The 27,909-nt window shown below is 37.8% G+C and overlaps 2 protein-coding genes across 3 annotated transcripts in view; one reads left to right on the forward strand and one right to left on the reverse strand.

Moving 5' to 3' along the window:
* Positions 1-5,739, forward strand: part of mmel1 (membrane metallo-endopeptidase-like 1) — a 29,844-nt gene extending 24,105 nt beyond the window's left edge. For both annotated transcript variants that reach the window (XM_077204123.1, XM_077204124.1), the window contains one exon: positions 1,657-5,739. In XM_077204123.1, the coding sequence (XP_077060238.1) occupies positions 1,657-1,756 (100 nt within the window). In that variant the 3' untranslated portion in view covers positions 1,757-5,739. The remainder of the gene's footprint in view (positions 1-1,656) is intronic.
* A 58-nt stretch (positions 5,740-5,797) lies between these two features.
* prxl2b (peroxiredoxin like 2B) lies at positions 5,798-17,428 on the reverse strand. Its single transcript, XM_077204127.1, has 7 exons — positions 17,224-17,428; positions 16,118-16,322; positions 14,766-14,817; positions 14,250-14,313; positions 13,981-14,056; positions 13,069-13,187; positions 5,798-6,257 (listed from the first exon to the last, which is right to left on the reverse strand). The coding sequence occupies exons 1-7, from the start codon at positions 17,284-17,286 to the stop codon at positions 6,231-6,233; spliced, it is 606 nt and encodes a 201-aa protein (XP_077060242.1). The 5' UTR covers positions 17,287-17,428; the 3' UTR covers positions 5,798-6,230.
* Between the last annotated feature and the right edge of the window lie 10,481 nt (positions 17,429-27,909).

Raw genomic sequence — 27,909 nt, forward strand, 5'->3', positions numbered from 1 at the left:
AAACGAGCCGTTGTTTTCAGCAGTTTGGATGGCAGGGTTGGAGCTTTCAGTGTCGCTGCCCGCCCAGACACGAGATAGTTCACGAACGTCTCGTCAATGGGCGGCATTGATACGTACCCATGCTCTCCGATCCCCTCCACATCAGCGAAACTGGCCCGCTGATGTCGGTGAATACGGGCAGAGTATGGGCTCTTCCATGCCCTCTCGATCTCCGTGTGAAGATCAGGAAGGAATGGAAGGCTCACCTGAGCTGGTGGTGTATGGCCAGGGAGAAACTGATCGTCGAGCCTACCGCGAGCGATCTCGCCTCTAGCGCGCTGCCAAGGTAGCCTGTTGGCAGCGTGCTCCATCACATACACCAGCTCTGCATACACGGGGCAGGATGGCTGAGGAGATTCAGGATCTACCTGATCATAAACCTCCTCAGCCATCTCCTGCGCGTCCTGAAGAGCATCAACTGCAGGTACAGTCGGTGAGTAATCTTCCCCATCGACCTGCAGTTCGCCCTCGTCAGCCGTCGATTCATCTGAGAGGTTAACAGCCCTCTCGAGGCGATCGACGAGCTCCATCTGGGAGCCCCATGATGTAAGTTGCCGCTCGGCCTCTGCACGAGCGGGACCCGCACCATGAGGTCCAGACGCTGAACCCCCTTCACTCGAGAAGAGGGCCAGACGAGAGCGGAGCGTTTTAAGAGAAAAACGCTCGCAGTTCGCACAGAGGGTTCCCTCGAGAACCTCCCGTGCGTGCTCTTCACCCAAGCAAAAAACGCACAGCTCGTGTGTGTCGGCCGGTGTCAGAAACCTCGGACACGGGTCGGCACACTTACGAAAACAATCCGTAAACTTGAATAGCGTTTCAAACAAACAGTCCCTGAAGACGATGATATGATTTGTCATGTTGCAAGGCGCCCTTATATACTTCCAGGTCGCACGTTAATCATCACTCTAATGATTCACGGGCTGTCGCCGGTCAATGCGATTGACGTGATTTCAGACACCTGTCACGCCTAAGGCGTTCCCCCATAGCGTCGATGACATATTTTTGAGTTCCCTTCGAAAGGGAACAGTTTATTTTTGTGGAAACAATGATACATTTTTTTCAGGATTCTTTGATTATTAGAAAATTCGTAACCACAGCATTTCTTTGAAATAGAAATCTTTTGCAACACTATAAATGTCCAATTCTTCTTATAAATTTAATGCGTCCATGTTGAATAAAAGTTTTATAAAAATCTTACTGACTGTTCTTACTGAACTTTATGTTTCCTTACCCCAGTTTGCTATATTTTTAATCGATATGTAAATGATATAACGTGTGGTAAAACCTGAGCGAACTGACTTCATACATCCACTAAAAACCTCAAAACATCAGGTGATTCAAAGACACTAAGCAAAAATGAAGAAAAGTCACAGTCACCTCTGAAAAGAAATCACTCTAAATTTGAATGTAGACACATGTGAAGCTGCTTTGAAACAATATGTATCGTGAAAAGTGCTATACAAAAAATGTGAATTGAATTGAAGAAAAGTGCCAAGATCCTGCAGTGATTTTGTTGTTTAATGCAACGACATTCAGACATTTTTAAGTGTGATAAAAACACTGTTTATAGGGATTTTTATAAAGGATTGAGTGCCATGTTGTTTTGTTTGTTAACAGGGTTCTCGGTTCCCTTCAGAACTTTGAGGCTTTTTCCGAAGCGTTTCATTGTGAACGAGGAACTCCCATGAACCCCGAGGAGAAGTGTCGAGTGTGGTAACCTGCTGTCGGAGGTCCTGGAGTCAGTGTATATTTTAGGAGGAAAGGCAGCGGTTAGGAGAGCGTGTTGTGCTGTTATTGCTGCCTGTCTGTTAATCTGACGTGACAGACACGACCCCGGTGTAGACACCTATATGTGTGACTGCATAGATGTCTACTGTGAACTTTCAAAAGCGCACATATAACCAACAAGTGCAGGCGTCGTGAACGTGCGCAGTGAGGGTGTTGTTTTTCTGAAAAAGAGGCATGCTTTATCATCGTCTGTTCAGAGACTTTTAAGCAAGATTTCGTCCTGTTCGCTTGTTTCTTTTGACACATTATTAGTTTTGGCATTGGAAAATACATGTAAACGAAATAGTTTCATTGTGCCGAGAGGGAGGGTTTATTGACATCAGATTATGTAAACGGATAAATCCCTCAGTTGGCTTTGGATTCTGTCGGCTCTCCAAGAAAATATCCGTTGTCTTTGAGCGATCCTAAAATCAGCCAACAACTGGAGGCTTGGAAACCGAACGAGATTGTGGTTTGAATAGAACCCAGTCAAGGCATCATGTTTCGTTTCATAATAAGCAGCCTTGAAATATTTTGATTATGGTATAAGACATTATTTTCTAAAGCACGCATTGGTAAGAGGCAAAAGCCAGAGTCCTATTGAGCGCTGTTTTCCCCCAAAAATCCTAATGTAATGTACGTTTCACAGAAGAATCAATATTTCTTTGAAAGCGAGGGCTTAGCGTTACGTAAACGGGCCTTGTGTCGACAATTACCTGACAACCTTAAGACTGTTAAAACCATATCGCTTAAAGCTTCATGTGTTTTTGTCCATAAATAGATCCTATTCATGGCCTTGCCTTGTAATTTAACTTGTTAAAGCCAGCAGATAATGGCAGGAAGCCGCTTGCAATACAGGAACAAAATAGTTACAAGAACTCAGACTGTACATACATACAAGCTGTGTTCTGCCAGGGAGCGCTTCTGTACGTTGCTATTTTTAACACTTACCTATGGATGTTTTAGCATGTTTAGGGAGAAGAATCAGATCTGTATTGAAACTGAGGGTCTTCAACGCTTCAGTCCTCCTGTTTAATTCGGTTCTCTTAGTAAAAACATCATCACAGCATTGACTTCTGCAAATAAACAGAGAAATAGTGTTTTTTGGAAGATCAAGTTTACTTTCTTAAGCAGCATATTTTGTAACCAATAGTTTGGTCATAAATTAGTTTAGTTTTAATAATTTATAAGCATTTGATCATTGGTGGAAATGTTCATGTCACATAACTGCTGGGGAAAAAAACAATAAATTAAAGTGGTCAAGTTGGAAATTCCTAGTAAATTTCACAATTTATTCCTGTGATCAAAGCTGAATTTTCAGCATCATTACTCCATTGTTCATGTCACATGATCCTTCAGAAATCACTCTAATGTCCTGAGTTACTGCTCAAGATTATCAAGGAACGTTTCAAGAAACAGCAAGTAACATTAAATTAAACATGAAAGACTGAAATAGTATTTTCTTGTAAAGCATATACTCTAATAATCTTTGTTTTATTTGCAACATGGAAAATTAATTTAAATTGCTGGTTGATCAACTCTAACCAGCTTGGTCTATCAGGCGGCGGTTGCCTAAAGACTAGTCATCAAATGTTTTCCTTTAAGTCTGTTTAAAACTTTTTTAAGTCAGTTACATAAAAACATAGATTGATCTAATTTGATACCAAAAAGTAAGATTTAATGGCTATGTCTATGCAACTGGCCCCAGGTAAAATTCTAGCCGATGAACCATCTAAACTAGCCTGGACCAACTATAAAATCTCATAAACCTTGATTTCCCAGCAGGGAATATGTCATTGTATTCATAAAAGGTGACATGTAACACCAAACCATTAACGGACAGGAGGAATCGTTAAGCAAAGGTCTCACTCAAGGATCTGTAAGCCAGTGGGTTTGTGATTTTAAGGAAGTAGGCGAAGTTGATTTCATACATTGATCTGAGACGGAGGCTAATGGGACAGCAGGGGTTCATGTGTTATCTGGAGCCAAGCGGCAGTTGTCTCTCAAATGGACGCTTTCGGGAGGCGGCCCCCTCATTAGAGATCCGGGCAAGGCCGGGGACTGTTATTTTCCATCTTCAATAAGCCGTAATGACAGCAGAACTAAAGAGCCGAACAGGACGCAGGAAAAATAATAGAATGGAAAAGATCAAACAGACGTCTGACAGAGAAATTGTCGAGTTCTTGGAAAGCTTAGCAGAGTCGATATTGGGTTGCCTTGGGTTATTGATTATGACTGTTATCTCTCACGACAGAGACTTTGATCATTTGAATGTTCATATCTGCCTTCATTGCTAGCCAATCTAAACCTCGACACCACTCTAATGCCACGTACTGATTGATGCACGAGAGATGAGCGATATATTGAATGCAAGCAACTTTAGAACAAATTAAATATTATAACTTCGGATTCTGTTCGCGGCGGAAAGGGTTTTACAGTGATGAAATGCCAAATGAAACATAATCCCTGAATTATTAGTGCATATATTTTTTCCAATGCAAAACTTGGCAGAAAAGAAGTGCAGCTCTCTGCCTTTCAATAAAACATAGAAATTGGATATCTAATGATTTGAGCTTTAAAAGTGCTGGATAGAATCCGATGGTTTAGAAACAATAGTGGACCCAGTAATGCACATACTCTATCTAAATGTGCAGTATTGTAATGTTTTAATATGGTCAGGGAAGAGAATGTGCATATTGGTTTTATGTACAGTATTTAACAATGTTTGGGTTGATTTACTTGCCAATCACATCACTGCTAAGTCAGGAGCATTATGGCAAAATATGTTACATATGCATGTACACAACATTATCAATTCCCTGATAGCACACATTCATCAGCCAGACGCCTATTTGTGCAGTTCGTTTTTTTTTTGCCTTAAGGCTTTTAATATTATGACTATTGAGAACAAATCAAATCAGGTGTGATGTGAACTACCTGTTCTTTATACCGCATTAAAGAGCAACATCTCTGTGCCAAGGATTGCTTTTGAGAAAATCACATTTTAAAATAGCTATTTTGTATCTGTGAAATACTAAATCACCCTCAGTGATTGTTGTTTATACGACTGCTTTGAAGAAATCTGAACTGAAGGAAGAATAACTGCATATAATCTATCAAATACTTTGCCAAGTGTGAATTGTAAAATATAATGTGTGCATTTTAGTGTCTTCAGTGTCGTTGGTTCCGAAGGTGTTTAATTAGAAATAAGCTTATGATGATTAAATATGAAGTCTCTTTTTCAATGCATTATACATAGGGACAATGCCAAGAACTTGTCAGACTCAAGAATGATTCACAAATCCTTTTTACAGATTCTGTTATTTTTGTTTTTCAGTTCAAGGATGAATCTCATGAAAACATGTCCAAGTTGCATTTCATTGAAAAATCAAAATTAAAGACTAGGGGTAGTTGGCATATATATACTGCTATAAAACTGCTGGGTTGTTTCAACCCATGTTTAGGTCAACCATTGGTTTAAATTATTTAATTAAATTGTAAGTCCATATTTGACCCAAGCATTGGTTGAAATAACCCATCATTATATATATATTTTTTTCCAGGTTTTGTGAGATTCACCCTTATGTTAAGATATGCCACATGACCACAGATGCTGCTATATGAATATATATGTCTGGGGCTGGTCTTGTTCTGTTCATAGACTAGTTGACTGTTTAAATATCTCAGTTAATACGTACTGACATAAATGCTCTTGATATTATATGGGGTCCACGTTTGATTGAGACCATATATGTTTTAATGACTTTCCAAGTGAATGCTTTGTAATTATATTGTTCTGCCTATATTGATTGTTCAAGCAAACATATATGGCTTAAAAATGTTATTTAGCTACCTTAAACTTACTGAGATATTGTATGATATATAAGAGTGAAATATGTAAGCATCAAAAATAAACTTATATAAAGTAACAAATATTTTATGCATGTGTTTTTTCCCCCCCCCACATTCACACATAAAAAAAACACAAATATACTTTGGTTAGAGCTTTATTAAGTACATCTTAGAAAATGTCATTCACATTTTTAAATTAACAAGTCACATTTGGTCAGAAGTATTTAGAAAAAAAATCTATAAATTCAGGTTTATAAAATAATCTCATTAAATGGAGTATCTTATGACAAAACACAAACTTTAAGGATTTGAGGATCAAACAAAAATGTTAGGATCAAAGCAGCATTAGTGTTTATTCACACAACTACTGTGAGAGCTTAATTACTCATCAACAAAAGAAACATAATGCATAAAAAATGCTCATTGTAACTGTATGATCAGTGAATTATATTTTAGCATCTAAATCAAAGTATCACATACATGTAAAAGATGATTTGAATCAGATTAGGGGGAATATAACACTAGATAACCAGGAATCACAGTCCATTCATCCCTGAAGAACATTGAATCCTCTATCTTGTGCAAACATCTTCACTGCACTGTAAAAGACACAGAAATATTAAAATCATTTGGTTGATAACTTGGGTATCCTTGAGTATAACATTGGACCTCATTTTACTCCATGGAAAAGAGAAAACAACACTGATACATTTTTAAAATATCTTTTGAGTTTGATAGCATTTCGGAACAACATGACGAATTGATGGTAACACTTTATTTTACAGTGTCCTTGTTTCCCATGTTACATGTAGTTACTAGTTACTGTAGTAATAACTAAAAATTATAGTTACATGCAACTAACCCTCAAATCAAACCCCAATCCAATCCCTATAGTAAGCATATGTAGTTAATTAATATTACTTGGTACTTCAATATATCATTACTCTGAAACAATGACACCTTAAAAAAAGTGTAACCGAATTAAACATTTTTTAGGATGAACTATCCCTTTAATTAAGGAAAGTCGATCTTTCAAGCCACAATCAAAGGAGAACTCAGACGCACAGGTCAGTCTGTCAAAGCATTTACAGTCGTGTGAAAGTAACCAATCACACCCCACAATCCCACAGAGGAAATGGCATCGGTGGCTGAAAAATGACAACAGACACCGGTAGTCTTTAATGGGTAAACAAGACCTGCGACACGTCCTGTTATTGAACTTCAAAGCAACGTTGTCTAATCCAAAAGTAACGGTTTAATATAGAGCAGCTGTGGTGCTTCGTCATATTAATAGAAATATATCAGTCACCATTATGCATGCAGATCGAGCTCATGCATGTCTGCCAAACAAATATTAATGTTCATTCAGAGCATCATCTAATGGTTGAAGGCAAAAACAAAAAAAATCAAATGTGAGGAAGTTATCAGCAGGTTATGAAAGTCTTGTGTGAGACTTCTCAAAACCATAATGCCCTTGACAGATCTATTATTGAATGCGTACAATTTAATGGTCGAATCGATTTCCCTTGAGACTCTCCCATGTCATCCAGTGACGACACTGGGTTTGGGCTCTTGACGGCGTCTGTTGGGCCCTTCCTTCCTGAGAAGACCTTTGGGGCCGATCTGCTGTGAGATATGCTGCTGACTGACACATGTTTATTCTTCAGATGGACTAAAGGTCTTTTGCTAGATCTAAGGGTGTGGTACGACACAATGGATTATTCTCGAGTAGCCAGACTTTTGACTTCGGCATGAAGTAAAACAAATGAGTCCACAATAATAGCTCAGAATAAAACGTTCTAAAAATATGGAGTGCGACTTCACAAAATTTGCTCAGAGAAAACTGATGAAATGAATGTCCCTTGCAATCAGAATGGCTGATTAAGTAGCAAAAACAGTTTTCAACATTAATAATAACAACCATTATTGAGCACAGTTGATGGAATGATTTCTGAAGGATCATGTGCTGGAGTAATGATGCTGAGAAAATCATTTTTGATCAAAGGAATAATTTACTATTTAAAATATATTAAAATAGCGTCCCCCTTCAGCTTGTGGTTCACCTGTATTTTTGCTGTGAAATTTTTACAATTTTTTAGTAAATTTAAGAATAACTTTTGTATTGTTATTAATGTTCAGGATGAACATTAAAAGGATAGTTCACCCAAAAATGAAAATTCTGTCAGTAATTACTCTCCCTCATGTTGTTCCAACCTCATAAGACCTTCGTTCATCTTCTGAACACAAATTAATATATTTTTGATTAAATCTGAGAGCTGGATCACTCCTCCATAGGCTTCTAAGGGATTGAAACTGGTCAGCCCCGAAAAGTTATTAAAGACATCGTTAAAATAGTCCGAGTGACTACAGTGGCTCAATCAAAATCAACACAAACAAAAATAACGACTTTATTTCAACTATTCATGTCCTTCTCTGTGGACCTCGAGTGAGTTCACTAGTGTAACAGCGCAGCGCTTCTGTGTTGTACGTCACACGCATCACACACGACCAGCGTCCGCCAATAGTGAGCCTACGTGTGACGTAGCTCTACGCAATCACACTACGTTAACTGACTCAAGGCCCACAGAGAAGGAAATGAATAGTTGAAATAAAGTCATTATTTTTGGTTTTTTTGCGCACAAAAAGTATTCTCGTCGCTTGATAAACTTAAAGGGGACTTATTATGCAAAATCACATTTGCATGGTGTTTGGACATAAATGTGTGATGGCAGTGTGTGTACACAACCACCCAGCAGTGATAAAAATCCACCCACTCCTTTTTTTAAATCCCCATAAATCATAAGCAGAGTCTCCCAACGACCTGTTTTCAGAATGTGGCTTAAGTGACGTCACTAAAGCCAAGGCCCCGCCCACGAGTGTTGACAGCCACAGGCCCCGCCCACGAGTGTTGACAGCCACAGGCCCCGCCCACGAGTGTTGACAGCCACAGGCCCCGCCCACGAGTGTTGACAGCCACAGGCCCCGCCCACGAGTGTTGACAGCCACAGGCCCCGCCCACGAGTGTTGACAGACACTGCCGTTCTAACATAGAACCGCCCTGATCGATTTCACAGCGAGTTGAGAGTTGTATACATCCGCCATTGCTGCACTGACGAGAATGTCTCCCAAGCGTTGTCGGTGTTGTGTAGCTGGATCTATTAATCCACATAGCTCTGTTTATTTACTGGAGCGATAGGCCTAACATTATTGATCATGGCAGTAACGAAAGTGAGAGCGCGCACTTTATTACAGTTCATAGGAGTTGTTTTACGGATATACAGTTTACCAGTTTATTAAGCACCCCCTGAAAAGGTGTGTATAATATTTGTTTACTGTTAGTTGTAACGAGTGTTTTTTGTACTTCGCTGTGCATGTTGATAATAATGAAAGGGAGAGGGAGAGAGTTTATGGATAAAACTTTAATGCGGACTTCTTATAACGTTACAGTGTTTATTCAGCTCTTACAGTGATTTTCTAGAGTGAAATTGACGCTTCATCTTTTGTGTGATGTACAATAAACTTCATTGAACTCATCAGTATATGTTTACAAAATTCGGACGCGGTCCGCTACAACAGGCTTGTACTAATAGTGGATAAAAGAAAGATGGAAAAACAAGTTATAACCGTAATTAAACTAGACTATACCTGTTCAGTCTCCTTACAGCATATATTATCTGGCTCTCTGGGCATTATTGTCCGACTCCGGGTCGAAATGAACACGGCTACTGAGAGTTTATGTTTTGATATTATCATTCCGTGAGATGAGAGATTGTCCTCCTGACACACGTCCTGCGAGCTCGTGAGGCTCCGCCCTCTGGGCCGGCAGCAGCTGCTCATTTGCATTTAAAGGGATACACACTAAAACGGTGCGTTTTTCTGAGCCTCAAAAAGTGACAATTTAAACATGCAGTAGAAAATTATCTGTTGGGTATTTTGAGCTAAAACTTCACATACACACTCTGGGGACATCATAGACTTGTTTTACATCTTGTGAAAAGGGGCATAATAGGTCCCCTTTAAGATTGAACCACTGTAGTCACTTGGACTATTTTAACGATGTCTTTAATAACTTTTCGGGGCTGGCAGGTTCAATCCCTCAAGAAGCCTATGGAGGAGTGATCCAGCTCTCAGATTTCATCAAAAATATCTTAATTCGTGTTCCGAAGATGAACGAAGGTCTTACGGCCGGGGTTGGAACAACGTGAGGGTGAGTAAATACTGACCGAATTTTCGTTTTGTATAAATCTTATTGTAACAAGGAAATGGACAATTTAGTTTATGTGATTTGTATTCATAAAAAAAAAAGAAAATGTTTAAGTTTAAGATTTTTACAAAATGCTTTATTAAGCTTTTTTATTTGCTCATTTAAAATTGTCTAAAGGTTTAATTACCTTTCAAAAAACGTAAAAAAAATTTATTTCAAGTATATTCTAACAATCAGTTGCTCTATTTCTTCGGTTTCTCTGGGGATTCTCTATAGAGAAACTTTTTGCTTCCTCGACTGGACAGACAAAGAACCAGATGAACTGCGTCCACCATTTGAACATGGTAATTTTGTCTACTTCACCTCATCTTGAGCTTGACAAGGAAAAGAAAGGTCAAAAGTGCCATTTCCTGCGGGATACCACGGTAAAGTCCTTAATTCAGACCATGTGTGACTTTAGGAGTTGCACGTCTATGTAAAAACCCCCAGAAATAACCAATAATGCTGGTTTTAGTGAGTTTTGTTGATAGAGGAGCTCCACTGTAATCACACGCCCAGGTGCATCATGGGGCCTCGGGGTGGTTAAGATCACACTAAACCAAGAGAAGAGCCTCACAACAAGACTCTGTTCTACCCCACAATCACTTCACTTGTTCAAACATCCACTTACATAAGCCAAAGCATCTGTGCTCTAACATCAGAGAGATTCATGCCTTTCTTTATAGAACTGCTATTGGTGAAGTTGCTCGTAGACATGAATTAGGTCACGCTGCGGCAGAACACGGATTCTTTAGCATGTCTTGTGGAGGCCTTTAAGGGTTTCATTGTGCTTTTCCTCATATTCTGGACTATTTAAGCCACTGAGGTAAAATTGGGTGAAATTGAGCAAAACAATGTAAGGATGTCTCTGGAGTCCTGGTTTCACCATGGATGCAATTAAACGGTCTTGTGTGGTTGCATGGAACAATGCAACTTAAAATCTTACACTCTATAAACTCTTTACTGCAGTAAAATCCACAGTGAAATTGTCCTTGTAAAGTAACCCAACACAATACACAAAAAGAGTACTTAGAATGGCCTTAAAATACATTAATTTAATATTGTGGTCACATATTTTTGAGTCAATTAAAGTAGAATGGCCTTAAAAATACATTAATTTAATAGTGTGGTCCCATATTTTTGAGTCAATTAAAGTAGAAACATATACAAGTGGGTAATGTTGGACAATTTGTGGAGAAGAATCACTTGTTCATAAGTAATGCAATATCAAGCATCAACATGAGTACAATACTGAAACAACTTGTTTGAAAGAATATAGTCATTTTATAGACCAAAACTTCAATCTGAGCCATATTAATCACTTCAGATAGTTATTAGAGGTGGGCAGTATGTCTAAAATCCTATGTATATGACTAATGAGTAATTTGATATTTTAAATACTGCTTTCATATATATGTTATATAAAATTAATCGTGTTTTATTTGGGACATGAACAAGGGACATGTCTGGGACAATTCTGACATCAGTGCAAAAACAGCTTCACATCATGTAAAACCTGAGTAAAAAAAATCTAGAAACAGTAACACTAATATTATAAAATGGAAAGTTCAGACTTTTTTCTGTACGTTTTCTTTAGTTGCATTGAAAGTCATTTTAAGATTAAATATGCACATGCACACATTAGAGCGGAATGTTTTTTAATAAATTAAGAATCACAATTCTTAATTGTTTTGTTTAAAATAGAGATCGCAAATCTCCCACGATTCTGAATAGACAACTAAACCAAATGGCATGTAATACGATTCTGATAAAATGTTAATTGCTGTAGTCTTTTAAAATAAATATTTGATCAATTTGAATTGCTTTATTTTTTAAAATAATTTTGAAAGACTGATTCAATGACTTGTTTCATTACTGGATTAATCAGTGTTTTTACTTACTATTTTCTAGTAGACAAAATATTTTAGAGCATGGCATAAGTAAAACATTTTTGGCTGTTTTAACTGATTTAATGCTTGTTTTGTGTGGTTTTAAATAGTTTTAAGTCACTTTGGAAGTTTACTGAGGCCCCTAGTGAAGAACCACTGATGCTTTTCTATCAAGTCCTAATGGATTTCCTTTAATCCGAAGTTATGACGTCACTTTGTAGGACAACTCGGAAGTTAGCGGCGCATGGGTTCCCTCGATCGGAAAGCTATGCATTTTCCCCATAGACTTTTGGAAAATCGCAAAAAATAAGATCTGTGTTCAACAAAGAGTTGTGACCCTTACACGTTTTGTCTATAAAGATAATCTTCACAAGTTAATCCAAAATGTATACATTTTGAAGCCTATATAAAGTTTAAAAAACCTACAAGTAGACACAATAAAGTTTAAAAAACCACAAGCAGGTTATAACTGGTGTGTTTTATGTCATAGATCAAAACATGAAAATATTTAGAGGCTTTGTTAACCACAGACCTTATTTCAGGCGATTTAGCAAAAACCCATTCAAAAAACCCATAGACTTTAGAGCGAGGGAACCGGAAGTGCTAAAATGCTAACTCACTTCCGCGTTTTGGCCTACAAAGTGATGTTATAACTTCGGCACTCCATTTATTGCAATGTTGTTCCATAGAATATCCAGAAACAATTTAGAGGAAGAACTCCTTACTGGTTTACACAATGACAATCACAACCACTAACTTAACATGCGACATCTGACTATACACCAGACTGAAAGGCTCTGTTTACACCTGGTGTTAAGATGCATTTTGATGCATTTTTGAGGCATTTTAGCCGATTGGATCACAAGTGGACGACACTAAATACAGGTGTAAACGGGGTCTAAAACGTTTTGAGCTTCTCCACTTTCAACCACTTACAAAGGTAAAACGTATTAGACCGGATTGCTCTCATAGTGTAAACGCTCATGTGTTCAAATGCATTTGAACAGCCACAAAAGACGCCTACTCTCGGCCTACTGACCTAAAGCATAAACATTAGAAGAAGCCCATTCATTTGCCCAGCCATAGACCCTCCCCTGGAAGAAATCAGGACAGAAGTGGGCGAACGTGGACATAAGAGATGGATTAAAAAAAAACAACAGGTGTAAACGGGAATGTGTCTGCCTCGTCTACTTGTGATGCGATCAACCAAAATGCATCTCAATACCAGGTGTAAACCGGGCTGAAGAGGTCTGACCTTACAAATGCTTCCTGATTTACCTGTGGCTTTTCACCAGCCTGGACGTTCGCCGAGATCCCGAGAGCCTTGGTGATGTCCTCCAGAGATGCGTTGTCTGCAGGCGTTTTCTGGACAAAATGCAGCAAAACCTTTTCTCCACCTGAACAGAGTGACACATTTTGCATTGTGATATTGTTTCCATCACAGTTAAGCACATTTAACATGTTTCATGAAACGTTGTGGTGGTACTGTTTAAACATTAAATGAATCTATTTTAATTAGATAAACAATTGCGTCTGGACAAATATTCTCATCACTCTGTTACAGTAATGAGAATCATCATGAGATTAATGAGTATTACAAACGAACTTCAACATCCAGTTGCATTCAAGTAATGAGAGTTAACGAGAGTTCAAGTAATAGGAAAACATGTTTAGTTGTATTGCTGAATTAGCGCTAGCCATACGGTTGGCACCCTGATACCCAGACACAGTTCAGAGACTCATCAAAAGACTCATATCAAAAGACAACTGAAAACTCATCTCTTCCGTGAGCACTTAACATGATGACTCGCTTTAGTCCTCAGTTGTAAGTCGCTTTGGATAAAAGCGTCTGCTAAATGACTAAACGTAAATGTATCAAATCCAGAAATATCAAGGTATTATTCTAAAATGTTAATCTCTGCTACAGGCAGATTTCTTCACATCTTTCTCATGGTTGAGCACAGAACAGATTTGCATGTGCTACATTTTTTAACTGAAGTCATGCTGCCCTCTAGTGGCAATAATGCAGACTGCTTAGACTACAAGTTTCGGTTCTCTTCTATGACACATTTATCAGTACACAGAGGAAGAAAAAGATAATCACTATAAAAAAACTACAAGACCGGACCAGTACATCTTCCTAGTGAAAATTATGAAAATATGACAAATCTTACTCAGAAACTATTTTACCTTTTGCGACGATGAGCATGCCTCCACTCTGCAGAAGATCTCCACTAAAGTTTCCTTGAATTCCTTCTGCACTTGCCTTGAAGACAGGGTGAAAAAACATGAATCAAAAGTTTTTAGCACATTTTGAAATAAGCTATTATTTATTTAACACCTTAAATTTGGTCATTATTAAAACTGTTTACAAATAAGACATCTCATTTAGTCACTTAATCACTAATTATCATTAGGCCAGTATTATAATTTGCATTAAAAAATGACGTTATAAATACCTTTGAGGCAATTTCTCGTACTTTCTTTCCCATGGCAGCTGGAACTACATTCATGGCATTGTACCTGAGATTGGAAACCGGAGGATTATTGTTCATTTTTGTGGTCCTACATCCACATTCGTTCACCCAAAAATAAAAATACTGTCATCATTTACTCACTTTCTAAACCTGTATGAATTTTTCCTCTGCTGAACACAAAGGAAGATTTTATGAATAATGTCAGTAACCAGACAGTTAATCGACCCCACTGACTTTTATAAAAAAAATAAAATTCATACTATGGAAGTCAATGGGGTCCATCAACTTTCTGGTTACCAACATACTTCAAAATATCTTCTTTTGTGTTCAATACAACATGATTATAACAATTTGAGGGCGAGTATATTTTGAGAGAGAATTTTTTATTCTTGGGTGAACTATTCCTTAAAGATTTTTTAAATTAAGAATGTAATACCACAATTAAAAATACTCATGAATATGCTCAAGTTATGAATATGCTCAAGTTGAACCTCATACCTTTTAAAGCCTAAATCTTTGTAACACTGTTTCTTCTCGTCAATGTAGATATCTAAAACAAAGAAAAAGTTAAATATTCACAGGATCGGGAAAACGCCTATGACACCTTTTATCAGTGGCAAACCCAAGGTAAACACAGGCATGGCAAGCATAGTAACAGGTAAGAATAACAGCAAAAAACACGTTCTATCACTAATAAATTCAAAACCCACACAATGAGCTTAACCTGAGGTTATCACTTATTTCAGAAGAAAAAATGCATTTTTGAAATCATTCTTTAACTCAATGGGGTCCAAGAGCACACTTGTTAAAACTGCATTTTGCATTTGATAATTTGTTATGTCCTGCTTTGGAGACGCTTGAAGAAAACCTGAATCCAGCACAAGGTGAATTTGAGCATCTTGTGCTTCAATTGAAGCAAGAAAATGATCAATGTCACTCAGTTACATGCATTTGATCAATGCATAACATGCATGACATGTTATGACATGCATTATTTTACAGTTTCTTTCATTTCCAGGTTTAAATTTTTAAATCTCTTTTTTAAATATTTGTAAAATAAAATATGCTTTTCATAGTCTTGACAAAGTTTGGTTCCCATACTAAAAACTACGTATTTTTAAAGACATTTTTATGCATCTCTTCTGGGTCAAAACGGACCCAACATTACGAGTTAAGGCCTGTTCACACCAAGAAAGATAACTATAAAGATAACGAGCGCAAACCCTCTTTTGGTGTTGAAAAACTACTGTCAGGATTTACTAAAGACACACAGTAAAAAATAATCGCTGAATAGGCGTGGGCAGGGTTATTTTTGCGGCTGACCTTATTGCATATGCATTTGGAGTTTCCCTTTTAGACACAAAACTTCTGGGAAGAGAGTATTTAAATAAATCATGCAAGTTAATTCACTAAGGTTTGCGTAAGTCAATTTACTGATATTTGTTTCATTATTACTGCCCAAAAAAAGCATGTCTTAAGCCAGATGCTAATTTGCGGTGCTCTTGGTAGATTGTGTTGGTTATTATGGAAATGATCCGGCTGCGTTTGTTCATTAATTCGCATGTCGTCAGTAGATCTAAAAGTGATTCCAATGATATCGCTTCTCTGTGTCATTATCGTTATATGGCATTTGTGTTGTGCACTCTGCTATTCATTCATATTTAGAATGATTTTTAGAACTCTTATCTTTATTGCTATAGACATTGTCTTTGGTCAGAACAGGCCTTACTAGATCTTTCACTGTGGTCTCAAGACTTTAATAACCCATTGCATATTTGAGCAACATTAGTGTAAAACTAAGAAATTAGGAACAATATTAAACAATATAAAGCAAAGTGCAAAATCCTCACCACCCTTGAAGAATCCCCCATCCATGAACTCCTTCACTCCCGTCTCTTCAGGTCCGATGCCAATCAGAGCAATATCATTTGCTTTCAGGTCTTTCTCCAGTTTACTGACCTCCGCTGCCATCCACCGGCACACCTGACAACCAAACCTCCGCAAGAAGAAGAGAATGACCGTCTGCTCCCGCCACAGAGAACCAACCTCCACCATCTAATAAACAAGACAAGAGACTTGTTCAACAGAACAACTTTATTTACATTTTTGGGTGGTTGACATTACATATGAAGCCATGACATGCTATAGTTCATTTAAAATTCAATTTCTAATTCATTTAAAAAAATTATTACACATGACATTTTTATGAGCTCATAATTAAGAGACTACATATTTAAAATGTTAATGTGTCACAAAAACCTGAATTCCTGATTCTGAAAAGAATTAATGCTCATGGACGTCATTTGTTCATGGTTATTTATCATGTGACTTACTGAGTGAGAATGATTTATTTGAATAAACTTTAACTTTCAAGTATTTAGGTATTCAAGTAATTTCACTTTTAAGTATTTAAAATAAATTGAGTCACATGCATGTTTTAAATGGTTTGAAAAATATGCCTTCAAAGACATAGCCTAAAACTAAAAAAAAAAAAAACTTGTTTTAAATATAAAAATATTTTAAATATAACTTCGAAGGCAAATAACATATATTATTTTAAATATCAATACACCCAACTAGAACAAGGAAATCTCAAAAGAATCTCATAACTGCATAGATTTAAAGTATATAGTTTTGTTGCAATAGATTATAAAGAATCATAATGTGTTCATTGCATTTGACACCTGCAAGCAGTGAATGAGTAATTTATCACAATGTTGTCACAATCAATGTGAAAAATCAGAACAGGAAGTGTTTTTCATGACACCACTTTGAAATTGTAATTTAAATGATTTTAATATAAAGTAGTAACGTTACTGTATTTATTGTTCTCAATAACCAGGTTTCTTTAGCACTCATTTAAGTTTTGGAAATGATTCAGTAGCTGCTACATCACTGTAGTCTGCTAGTTGTATGCTAACTTCTAGGAACATTGTAATGTTAGTTGAATTATTACCTCTCCAGACGTGGGGTTTTTTAGGTGGTTGGCTCCTAGGCTGGTCAAATTCACAGTCGACATTTTCTTAGTGTTTATATTTGGTCTTTAGGAGTGAAAATTGCCCTTGTTCCTTAAGCGGTTCTTTACGCTTGTCTTTACACAAACACACAAACTCGCCGCTGTTATATACACACGCCCACTTGTGTAAGACAATAACGTGAGTGACACTCGTATAGGCCAATCACAGCTTCGGGAATGCAAACCATGCGCTCGAGGGGCGGGGCATATTACATAAATATGACAATGGCAACTATTATTTGTTAGTTATTTAATCACTTCCCGAAATATTTGTTCCCGTACAAACTCAGTAGCTACATTAAATATAAATGGATGCTACATGAAACACTCTACTCTAGAATATATATTTTTGAGCCCATCAAGGCTAACATATTCTATAAGACAATTAGGGTGTTGTTTAGTACATCAAAGGTCAGTAACTTCAGTCTGTCTTCCTCAATTAGAACGTTGTAATGATTTACATTAAATAATCAATACAGACCAAGAGAAAAAAAAACTATTTTACTCAATATCAGTGTATAGTAAATTATTAACTTCAGAAAGGTGTTGGTTTGCCACTCCTTCATTTTTTTATTATTTTTTTTTTATTGCAGATAGAACAAATACAATCATAGCATACAATATTACAAATCAAGAAGAAACATTAACTGGATACAGGGGAACCAAAAATGGAATCAAAATATTTTACACATGTTAATGACTTTTTTTTCTTAACATTTTCAGAGAAGATATGAAGATATCAAATTCTAATTTAAACACTTTAAATATTGGGGATGAATTAAAATTTTTGCTTATGGAAATAAAATTTAGCCAGGAGTATAAGAAATTAACAATGTATTCTAGACCTTTGTTAACATTGTTTTCATAATACATCATAATATCCTTTAAAGTAAAGTAGTATTTAATTTTTACTAAATTGAAGATAAATTCTGCCAAATCCTTCCAAAAATGTAGGGTAATATTACATTCAAAAAACAAATGCGTGTAGGATTACAAATTTTATTTTAAATGTATAATTGAGCTTCCAATACAATAGCATAGAAACTGAGAAAGTTTATTAGTGTGAATTTTGTATCTAAGGTAAATGATGTCACAAACCTGCCTGTTCCTGTCTGTCCAGCTCTCTATTGTAAGTTAAATTGGTCAGAGCACTGAGACTATCACCTTTTGTCTTTATGCACTGCCTGGCCATTAAGATAATGTGAAGGTATCGGTGAAGAGTCTGGCTGATTGGATTAGGATATTTACATTACACTGTTATGCTGATTGGATTAGGATTGGTAACACTCTCAGTCTAGGGCACATCCTTAACCCAGATGCCTCATTTGCATGCTTTTGTTTCCACCTTTATGTAACTCCTCCTCTTGAAATGTATATAAACTACAATGTAAAGTTCCCTTAGTTAGACTTGATTGAGATGACTACAGCGACGAAATAAAGAACTTATACCTCAACAATCTCCTGGTCTGCAACTCTATCTTTTCTACACTTGAGAAGAAGAAGTTCACAACAGATGGTGCCCTGTGACCGGGATGGAGAAACTGAAACTCAACAAAGAATGAACTTTTGAAACTTCAAAGCTCAAAGATCTCAACAAAGATCTTACTTTCCAGTTCCAGACTGAATCTTTTGAATCCAGAAAGATCTCAACAAAGCTGCCTGAGTTCGCGAACTGAATCTCAACAAAGATCTCAACAAAGCTGACTGTGTTCCAGAACTGAATCTCAACAAAGATCTCAACAAAGCTAACTGAGTTCCAGAACCAAGCTCAACAAAGATCTCTGACTGAGTTTCCAGACGGAATTTTTTCCATACAACAATAATTTGGTCAGTTTCACTCCATTCAAAGAACCGTTGAAAAACCAGTAAAAATTATCCTCTGTGCCGTCAGAGAAAGAGTTATCAGACAGCTGTAGTGTTTGATTACCCAAAGTTATCCTTTAAAAGTTGTCTTTTAAAGATGAAAATATATCCTCTGTTCAGGCAGGGACGTTTTTAACATCACATGTTAAAAAGATATCCTCTGTGTCAGGCAGGGAAGATTAGTATTATTTTGCTAATTATTTGTTTTGTTGTTTGTTACCTTGTGGTGTTACCCTCTAAAAAAAAAATTATTTTAGAGAAGAGAGTTTGATCCTCTGAATTGTCAGGGAAGTTGTTGGTATCCTCTGTGCAGACAGGGAAGATTTTAGCATTCAAGTTAAAATATTGTTAGCCTCTGTGCAAGCAGAGAAGAGGTAGTCTTACAGGCTATTTATTTTGGCTACCCTTTTAAAAGTTTTTCTTTTAGAGAGGAAAGTTTGATCCTCTGTTTCAGGCAGGGAAGAGTTAGCAATACATGCTAGTAATTTTGTTTTATCCTCTAAAAAGTTAGGAAGGTGAAAGATCCTTTCCGTTTCTTTCAGGGAAGATTAGCGTAACGTGCTAATATTTTGTGTTTCATCCTCTGTTTCTGGCAGGGAAGTTAAATGTGATGTGTTGGTAACAAGGAAGGTTTATCAACAGTTTGATCTGTGACATAAGTGTAGACTCTTTTGATCAGAGAAGTTTTAGTGTTTTTGATTGTGTGATAAAGAAATCCACAAAATGGTTAGAACGAATGCTAGGCTGGTTCCAACAACTGAAAAATTTGGTCTTGCGACTCCTTTGTGGTCAGATAGTGAATTTAAAACACTGTTAGGAGAACAAATGAACCTAATAGTCACTGAGAAAGTTAGAAAAGAACTAACGCAGAAATATGAGATTCATCCAGACAAAACTTGGTCGGTAGATGAGTGTAAAAAAGTACTAGGAGCAAGTATTCGCAAGAACAATGTGAAAGGCATAATATGTTGCCATAGAGAATTTGGTTTAGCACTAGCTACAGAACAGTCTAAACGCAACTCAGAGCTAGAGAAACAGATTAATGAGCTCCGGGCTAAAGTTTCCTCTTTAACCAAGAAATTGAACCGCAACAAAGATGCAGAAAAAACTGATGGGGAAGAAGTAAGTCAGCCTGATAACATTTACCCTGATTTACGAACGTTCTTTGAAACAGATGTAGCCGTCCAATCAGTCACTGATAAGCCTGTTAATTCAGTTTATGTGTGTGGAGCTAGAAAAAGATCACAGGGAATTGAGGAAAATGAAAGTGTTTCTACCCACCCTTCTGTAGTCCGAATACAAACTGTCGCAAAAGCCCTTGGACCTAAGGATATAGAACGACTCTCTGAGAGTTTACCCTCACCACGTAAACAGTTTTCTGAATTTAGAAGGGCATTGATCAGCAAAATTCGTCTATATGACATGTCGTTAACAGAAGTCACACAGTTAATGTCACAAATTTTAACTGATTCTGAATTCAACAGTTTTGAATCTGCAGTGACTTCTGAACTACAACATGCCAGTAGAGGCGATATGAGAGAAGGTGTTTTGAAAATCCTAAAGACTATCTTAGGACCCAAAATAGACTGGTCTAGAGTTACTAGCTGTGTACAAAAGAAAGAAGAAACGGTAAATGAATATACTGAACGGTTTTGTCAGTCAGCCATAACTTACAGTGGAATAGTGGATGATTCCGAAAGTGTGCTCGATGACAAAGGACCACTAATTCGTATCTGGTCAGATGGCCTTGTAGCCGAATACAGAAGAGCTTTGCCATTCCTAGATCTAACTTGGTCTAACAGAACTCTCAGAAGTAACGTTGACAGGTTAGCTGCATGGGAAAGAGATGCTGATGTTAAAACCAAAGTGAGAGTAGCAGCAGCAGCTACATTTAGCACAGCAAAACAAGAAAACAGGTGGTCTAAAAAAGAAGGGAGCTGCCACTATTGTGGAAGATTAGGACATTGGGAGAAAGAGTGTAGGAAGAAATTGCAAGATACAAAAAGAAATGCTATGCATAATTCTGCTCCTTCTCAGCCTGCTTACAACCCGGAAGCAGTTCCACAAGTGTCCACTGAAACTTTAGGACAGCTTGTTCAGGCTCTTTTAAGAGCACAAAAAGACCAGGAAAAAAACTAATTGTTGGGGCTGTGAGTAGCTACCTTACCCCTGTAATACATCATAATGACACAAGAATTTTTGTGAAAGGTAGCATACAAGAGAAAGAAATTTATTTTTTGCTTGATACAGGTGCAGAAATTACCATAATTCCTACAAAATTGGCTAAAGGTTTAGACATTCCGTACAAGAAAACCAAATTTTCTTTAACTGGCGTAATAGGTGAAGATTCTGATTTGTATGAAACCCCGCCCATAGATGTACAATTTGGCCCAAAAACTCTGACTACAAAATTGTTATGTGCTCCATTAAATACAGGTGCAATTTTAGGCATGGATCTCCTGAGACAAATACATCTAACTTTAGACGTGTCCTCAGAATCTGCTAGCATTCAAATTTCCTCAGCACAAGTTTCTACCAATAATGTAATCCCTCCAGAGTATGCTTTCTTACAGAATCATCCAATTTGGGCTAAAGACAAGGATGATTGTGGTTTGTTGACAGGTGTAGAACCAATAAAATTGACGGGGACTCCACCTCCGGTCACCAAACAATATCCGATCAATAAGGAAGCTATACAGGGGATCAAACCTATTGTAGAAAAGTTGCTGACGCAAGGAGTGCTAGTTAAAACCAACAGTCCCTGTAACTCACCCATTTGGCCCATCAAGAAATCCAATGGGACATGGAGACTTACAATAGACTACAGAGTAGCCAATAAAAATATTGATAAAATCACCCCTCTAGTGGCAGATCCTTCCACAATTTGTAATGGCATACCATTAGAGAGTAAGATTTTTTCAGTAATTGATATGTCTAATGGATTCTTTTCTGTACCGTTGCACTCTGACAGCCAGCCATGGTTAGCTTTCACAGTTGACTATGAGCAATACCAGTGGACACGTTTGCCACAGGGATTTCAAAACTCCCCAACCATATACCATCAGGCTGTCAGACGTGATTTGTGTGACCCAGAATGTCCGGTAAAACAGTCCACTATGATCCAATATGTCGATGATATTTTGATTTCCTCAACAGATCACGAGGTACATCAAACTGAATTGGCATCATTGTTGGACTATTTGCATAAGAAAGGACACAAATGCAGCTTTCACAAAGCTCAAATTGCTAAAAAGCAAGTCACATTTCTGGGTCAAACAATTGGTGCAGGAAATAGATCCATTACACAGGATCGAGCGGCTTCAGTCAAAGCCATACCCCCGCCTACTACCATTAAAACACTCCGATCATTTTTAGGAACAGCAGGTTACTGTAGACCTTGGATTGAAGACTATGCCTCAATTGCACAGCCGCTCTATGACTTGTTGAAAGGCCATGGTAAAGATTCTGATACTGTTTGTATGGAAGAATGTCACCTCAAAGCGTTCAATGATTTGAAGAGAGCACTATGTCAAGCACCAGCATTAGGAATTGCCCAAACTGATAGACCATTTGTGCTTTATGTCCATGAACATTTAAGCTTCATGACTGCATGTCTAATGCAAGATCATGGGGGCAGTTTACGCCCAATTCATTACTATTCTGGTAAACTTGACATAGTAGCTCAAGGTATGGGCCCATGCCTCAGAGCAGTACAGGCAGTGCATCTAGCGCTTCAGGCTTCATCAGGAATGGTGTTAGGACAGTCTGTAAACGTAAGATGTCCGCACGCAGTGTCCGCATTAATGAATCAAGCAAAAGTCACTTCTGTCACTTCCTCTCGCTGGGGAAATTGGTTAGCAACTCTCACAGCCCCGAATATTGTCTTACAGCGTGCACCTGTCACGAATCCGTCCTCATGTATGATGTCTGCTATGACTGAAGTTTTGTTAGAGGATGAAGGAGAAATGACACACGATTGTGTTACGCTTACATATACACCTATGAGTGAAATAAAAGAAACTCCCACAGAGAATTCAGAATTTGAGTTGTTTGTTGACGGTTCAGCTCAAGTAATTGAAGGTAACAGACGAGCAGGTTATGCAGTAACGTCCACCACGGAAGTGTTAGCTTCAGGACGTCTTCCAGATCATTTTTCAGCTCAAGCTGCAGAACTAGTAGCCCTAACAAGAGCATGCACGCTAGCTTCAGGATCAGTTGCTAATATCTACACAGATTCCAGATATGCTTTTGGGGTAATTCATGATTTTGGTGTCATTTGGCAAACCAGACAGTTTCTAACTTCTGCTGGATCCCCCATTAAGCATGCTGAATTAGTGAAAGATCTAATGTTTTCCATGAAACTTCCAAAGAAATTAGCAGTGATCAAAGTGAAAGCACATCTCACAACTAATACTACGGAAGCTAAAGGTAATGCTCTTGCTGATATGGCAGCTAAACAGGCTTGTTTCTATGCAACTGTACAAGTGTGTTCAGGTAGTGCAGCACAGAAGACAATTATGCCTCCTGAATCAATAATTGATCTGTACAAAGACGTTCCTCTGTATGAAGCATGGACATGGTTAGACAAAGGAGCCACAGTGGATTCATCTGGTTGCTGGACCAAAGGGGGAAAGTATGTCGCTCCCGAATCACTGCTGCCATATTTGGCTCAACAAATACACAGTTTAGGTCACAGTGGTCCAGCAACGATGAATCACAGGTTCTCAAATCAGTGGTGGAATCCAAAATTCAGAAATGTAGCCACAGAAACAGCCAAGAGGTGTGTTACATGTCAGAAAAATAATGATATACCAGCAGCCACTACACCAGCAGCACATACCCCAGCTCCACCAGGACCATTTCGTCACCTGCAAGTTGATTACATATCATTGCCTCGTTGTAAGGGAAAAACTGATGTTTTGGTAGTAATAGACAAGTTCTCAAGATGGGTAGAAGCTTATCCAACAGGGCGTGCTACAGCTGCACATACTGCTAAATGTCTTGTCACTGATTTCATTCCCAGATGGGGATTACCAGATTGGATTGACTCAGATCAAGGTACACACTTCACAGGACAGATAGTCAAGGAAGTGTCTAGAATGTTGCAGATTAAGTGGAACCGTCACTGCCCCTATAGGCCACAAGCATCAGGACAGGTTGAACGTGCAAACAGAACAATCAAAATCAGGCTAAGCAAAATGCATCAGGAAGGAGTACCATGGGTTGAAGCGTTGCCAGCAGTACTGTGTAGTATGAGAGCATCACCTAACAGAACAGTAGGACTGAGCCCTCATGAGATTATTACTGGACGCCCCATGCAGATGCCAGGTGTGATTGATCTTAGAAATGCTGATGTACACATTACCTCAGATGCCCTGATTGCTTACTGTGAAAACCTAACAAAGGCGGTACAGAGTGCCAGAGGGAGAGTTGAGTCATGTTGGCAGACTTCACCAGAAGGGGGACACACAATCATCCCAGGTCAATGGGTCATGATAAAGTCATTCAGAAATAAGCCATTAGAACCAAAGTGGCATGGGCCACATCAAGTGATGTTGATTACAGCCGCTGCAGTATTGTGTCAGGGAAGGAAAACCTGGACTCATTGTACACACTGTAAGGTTGTTCCCCCACCAACAGGGATAGGTTAGGACACAGAACCAGTGAGGAGCCCCGGGAAGAACCGAATGCAATAGGCTTCGGGGGTTAACCCTGGGGTGAAGACTTCCCTCATAGGCCCTATCCTAGTCCATCCTTACCTCACTGTTCTTTAGGTGTCAAAGGGATTAAGAAATAGGGAGAGATGGAACGACAATAGCAGACCCAGAAAAAGTTTACAACCCTAGTGTTTGAACAAATACTGCTCTACTGCTTAGCAGACTCGGAAGTTTACAACCCTAGTGTTTGAACAAATACTGCTCTCCTGTCTTTTGTTTTCTTTCTTACTCTGTGCAGATACCACTGATGACTTCCCGAGACCCATACGCACTGACCTCGTCATCTGCGTATGAAGCCACAAGAAAACCTCAAGAAACAACTTGACCCTCTTCCGAGCCAACTATCACAAAAGGATAAAGAAAAGAAAAAGAAAAAAATACACAACGCAGAGACTCACATACGAAACCTTCAGTCATCCATCAACATGATCAAGATTGTCGTACCAGTAACATCACAGACACTCTCGCTTCGCACAAGATAATGATCTTACAGAACAGAGTGGCCTTAGATTACATTCTAGCAACGGAAGGAGCCTGCACCATCATCGGACCTGAGTGCTGCACCGGGTTTTAATGGATCCAACAGAGAACTTGAACAAAATCCAACAAGACATTCTTGATCTTTCAGCAAAATTACACCAGATGACTGAAGTAAATTTTTCATGGTTCGGAAACTTGATTGGGAAACCCTGGCTGTGGATAAAGGAAATAGCAATTCTGCTGTTATTTCTTCTAATAGCGTACTATCTATGCGTCCACAGTATCAAGTGTTTCATTCAACAAATGACTCACGCCCCTCACAAAGAAATGACAGTTCCAAACAGAAAAGACTATTACCCTTAAGAACTTCACGGACCCTAAATTTGCATGTTTGTTTCTGTGTCAGCATGCAATTGCAGCAAAGCAAACATAGAACACGCATTATGTGCCTGTAACGATCACAAGTTACAAGAATGAACTTTTAAGTCTTTAAATTTGTATTTTGTGAGAGTTATTTAGAACTCTCAAAGGGGGAACTGTAGGATTACAAATTTTATTTTAAATGTATAATTGAGCTTCCAATACAATAGCATAGAAACTGAGAAAGTTTATTAGTGTGAATTTTGTATCTAAGGTAAATGATGTCACAAACCTGCCTGTTCCTGTCTGTCCAGCTCTCTATTGTAAGTTAAATTGGTCAGAGCACTGAGACTATCACCTTTTGTCTTTATGCACTGCCTGGCCATTAAGATAATGTGAAGGTATCGGTGAAGAGTCTGGCTGATTGGATTAGGATATTTACATTACACTGTTATGCTGATTGGATTAGGATTGGTAACACTCTCAGTCTAGGGCACATCCTTAACCCAGATGCCTCATTTGCATGCTTTTGTTTCCACCTTTATGTAACTCCTCCTCTTGAAATGTATATAAACTACAATGTAAAGTTCCCTTAGTTAGACTTGATTGAGATGACTACAGCGACGAAATAAAGAACTTATACCTCAACAATCTCCTGGTCTGCAACTCTATCTTTTCTACACTTGAGAAGAAGAAGTTCACAACATGCGTCAACACCTCTTTCCCATTTTTACAAAAGGGACATAAATCTTCAATATCAGAGTACCTTGGAATTATAGAATTAACAGGGTAAATGGTATGCAAAATTTTAAAATGTATTTCTTTAGTTTTATTATTAATGCAATATTTAAAGGGGTTTAACCAAGCTGTCTGCCACTCCTTAATGGACCCCTTTCAAAAACTGTGATGACGCGTTTTGGCAGTCATCATCAACATCCTGCAAAGTTTTTTATATTTTTTAATTTTTTATGTATGTCGGCTACATTTATAACACTATACTTTGTATTACCTTTGAAACAAGAAACTAGTTAACGCTGCTGTGAGGGTGTTTCTAATGCTACAGCTGACGGTAAAGTTGACTTCAGTCAAGTTAATCTTTCTCTCTTCTGACTGCCTTTATCAATCTCTAAAGTTGTGAAAACACATAATTGTGGAGTTTTTCTTTTGCTAGTTGAGCAAATGGGAACACAAAAAATATATTTAATGTTGTCTCTCATTCACCGCTATAGAAGTTTACCCAACTATGATGTCAACCTTGACATCTTGAAGGTCCATATGCTTTTAACCTCTTAAAGGCCCATCCACACCAAAAACGATAACTATAAAGATAAATAAAGACAAATATAACGATAACTATATTAGCATCAACACCAGCCGACCATATCATTTTGTTTATTCTAATCGTGCTTGTCTATCACTTTAAATGCTCGAGCTCATTACAGGAAGATGGATTCTGATTGGCTGTAAATGTTTTTATGGTTCATCAGCTGGATAAAATCATTCTTAAAGTGATTCCAATGATATAGTTTCTCTGTGCCGTTATCGTTATAGCTGTGGTATGAACTCTGCTATTCTTTAATATTGAGAAATATTTTTAGAACTATATCTTTATTGTTATATTTATAGATCGTCCTCGGTGTGAGCGGGCCTTAACTGTCACCCCTCTTTTTGAGAATAGTTGTTAAAAAATGCTCTATCCAAACTTAAATGGGTGAAATTTAAGAATAATTTGGAATATTACTGTTTTAGTTTAAATTTACTCTAAATCAAATGTAGCTACTGAGCTAAAAATGTTTTACAAAATTTTTGCTCTAAAATTACGAGAAAATCAAAGCCATATGTCTAACCAAGTTGATTTCACAAAAACTGAAGTTCCTATGGATTTTGTTTAGGCACTGTATCAGAAATAGCCACGTGTCACGTCACCCACATTCCAATGAATGTGTTAATGCATTCTCCTGTAACAAATCAATACATTTTTGTCCAAATATCACTATACAAAATATGGAACCTTGAGACTCAGACCTTTCGGATGACATGTGTTTTGTCAAGATTAGAAAAGGTTTTGATTATAAAGTAGTTAAAATAAATTTAGTAATAGGCTATGTAACCTGACACTGTGGATGAGTCCACTAAAAGAAATTAGAGTATAGTTTCCATTGTAACATAACGGCCAATTTCAAAACGCCTTTCACAGGGTGAATTT

The sequence above is a fragment of the Siphateles boraxobius genome, unplaced genomic scaffold (assembly GCF_051911475.1).
Source record: "Siphateles boraxobius isolate OS27281-9 unplaced genomic scaffold, OSU_SipBor_1 5, whole genome shotgun sequence".
Classification (NCBI taxonomy): Eukaryota; Metazoa; Chordata; class Actinopteri; order Cypriniformes; family Leuciscidae; genus Siphateles; species Siphateles boraxobius.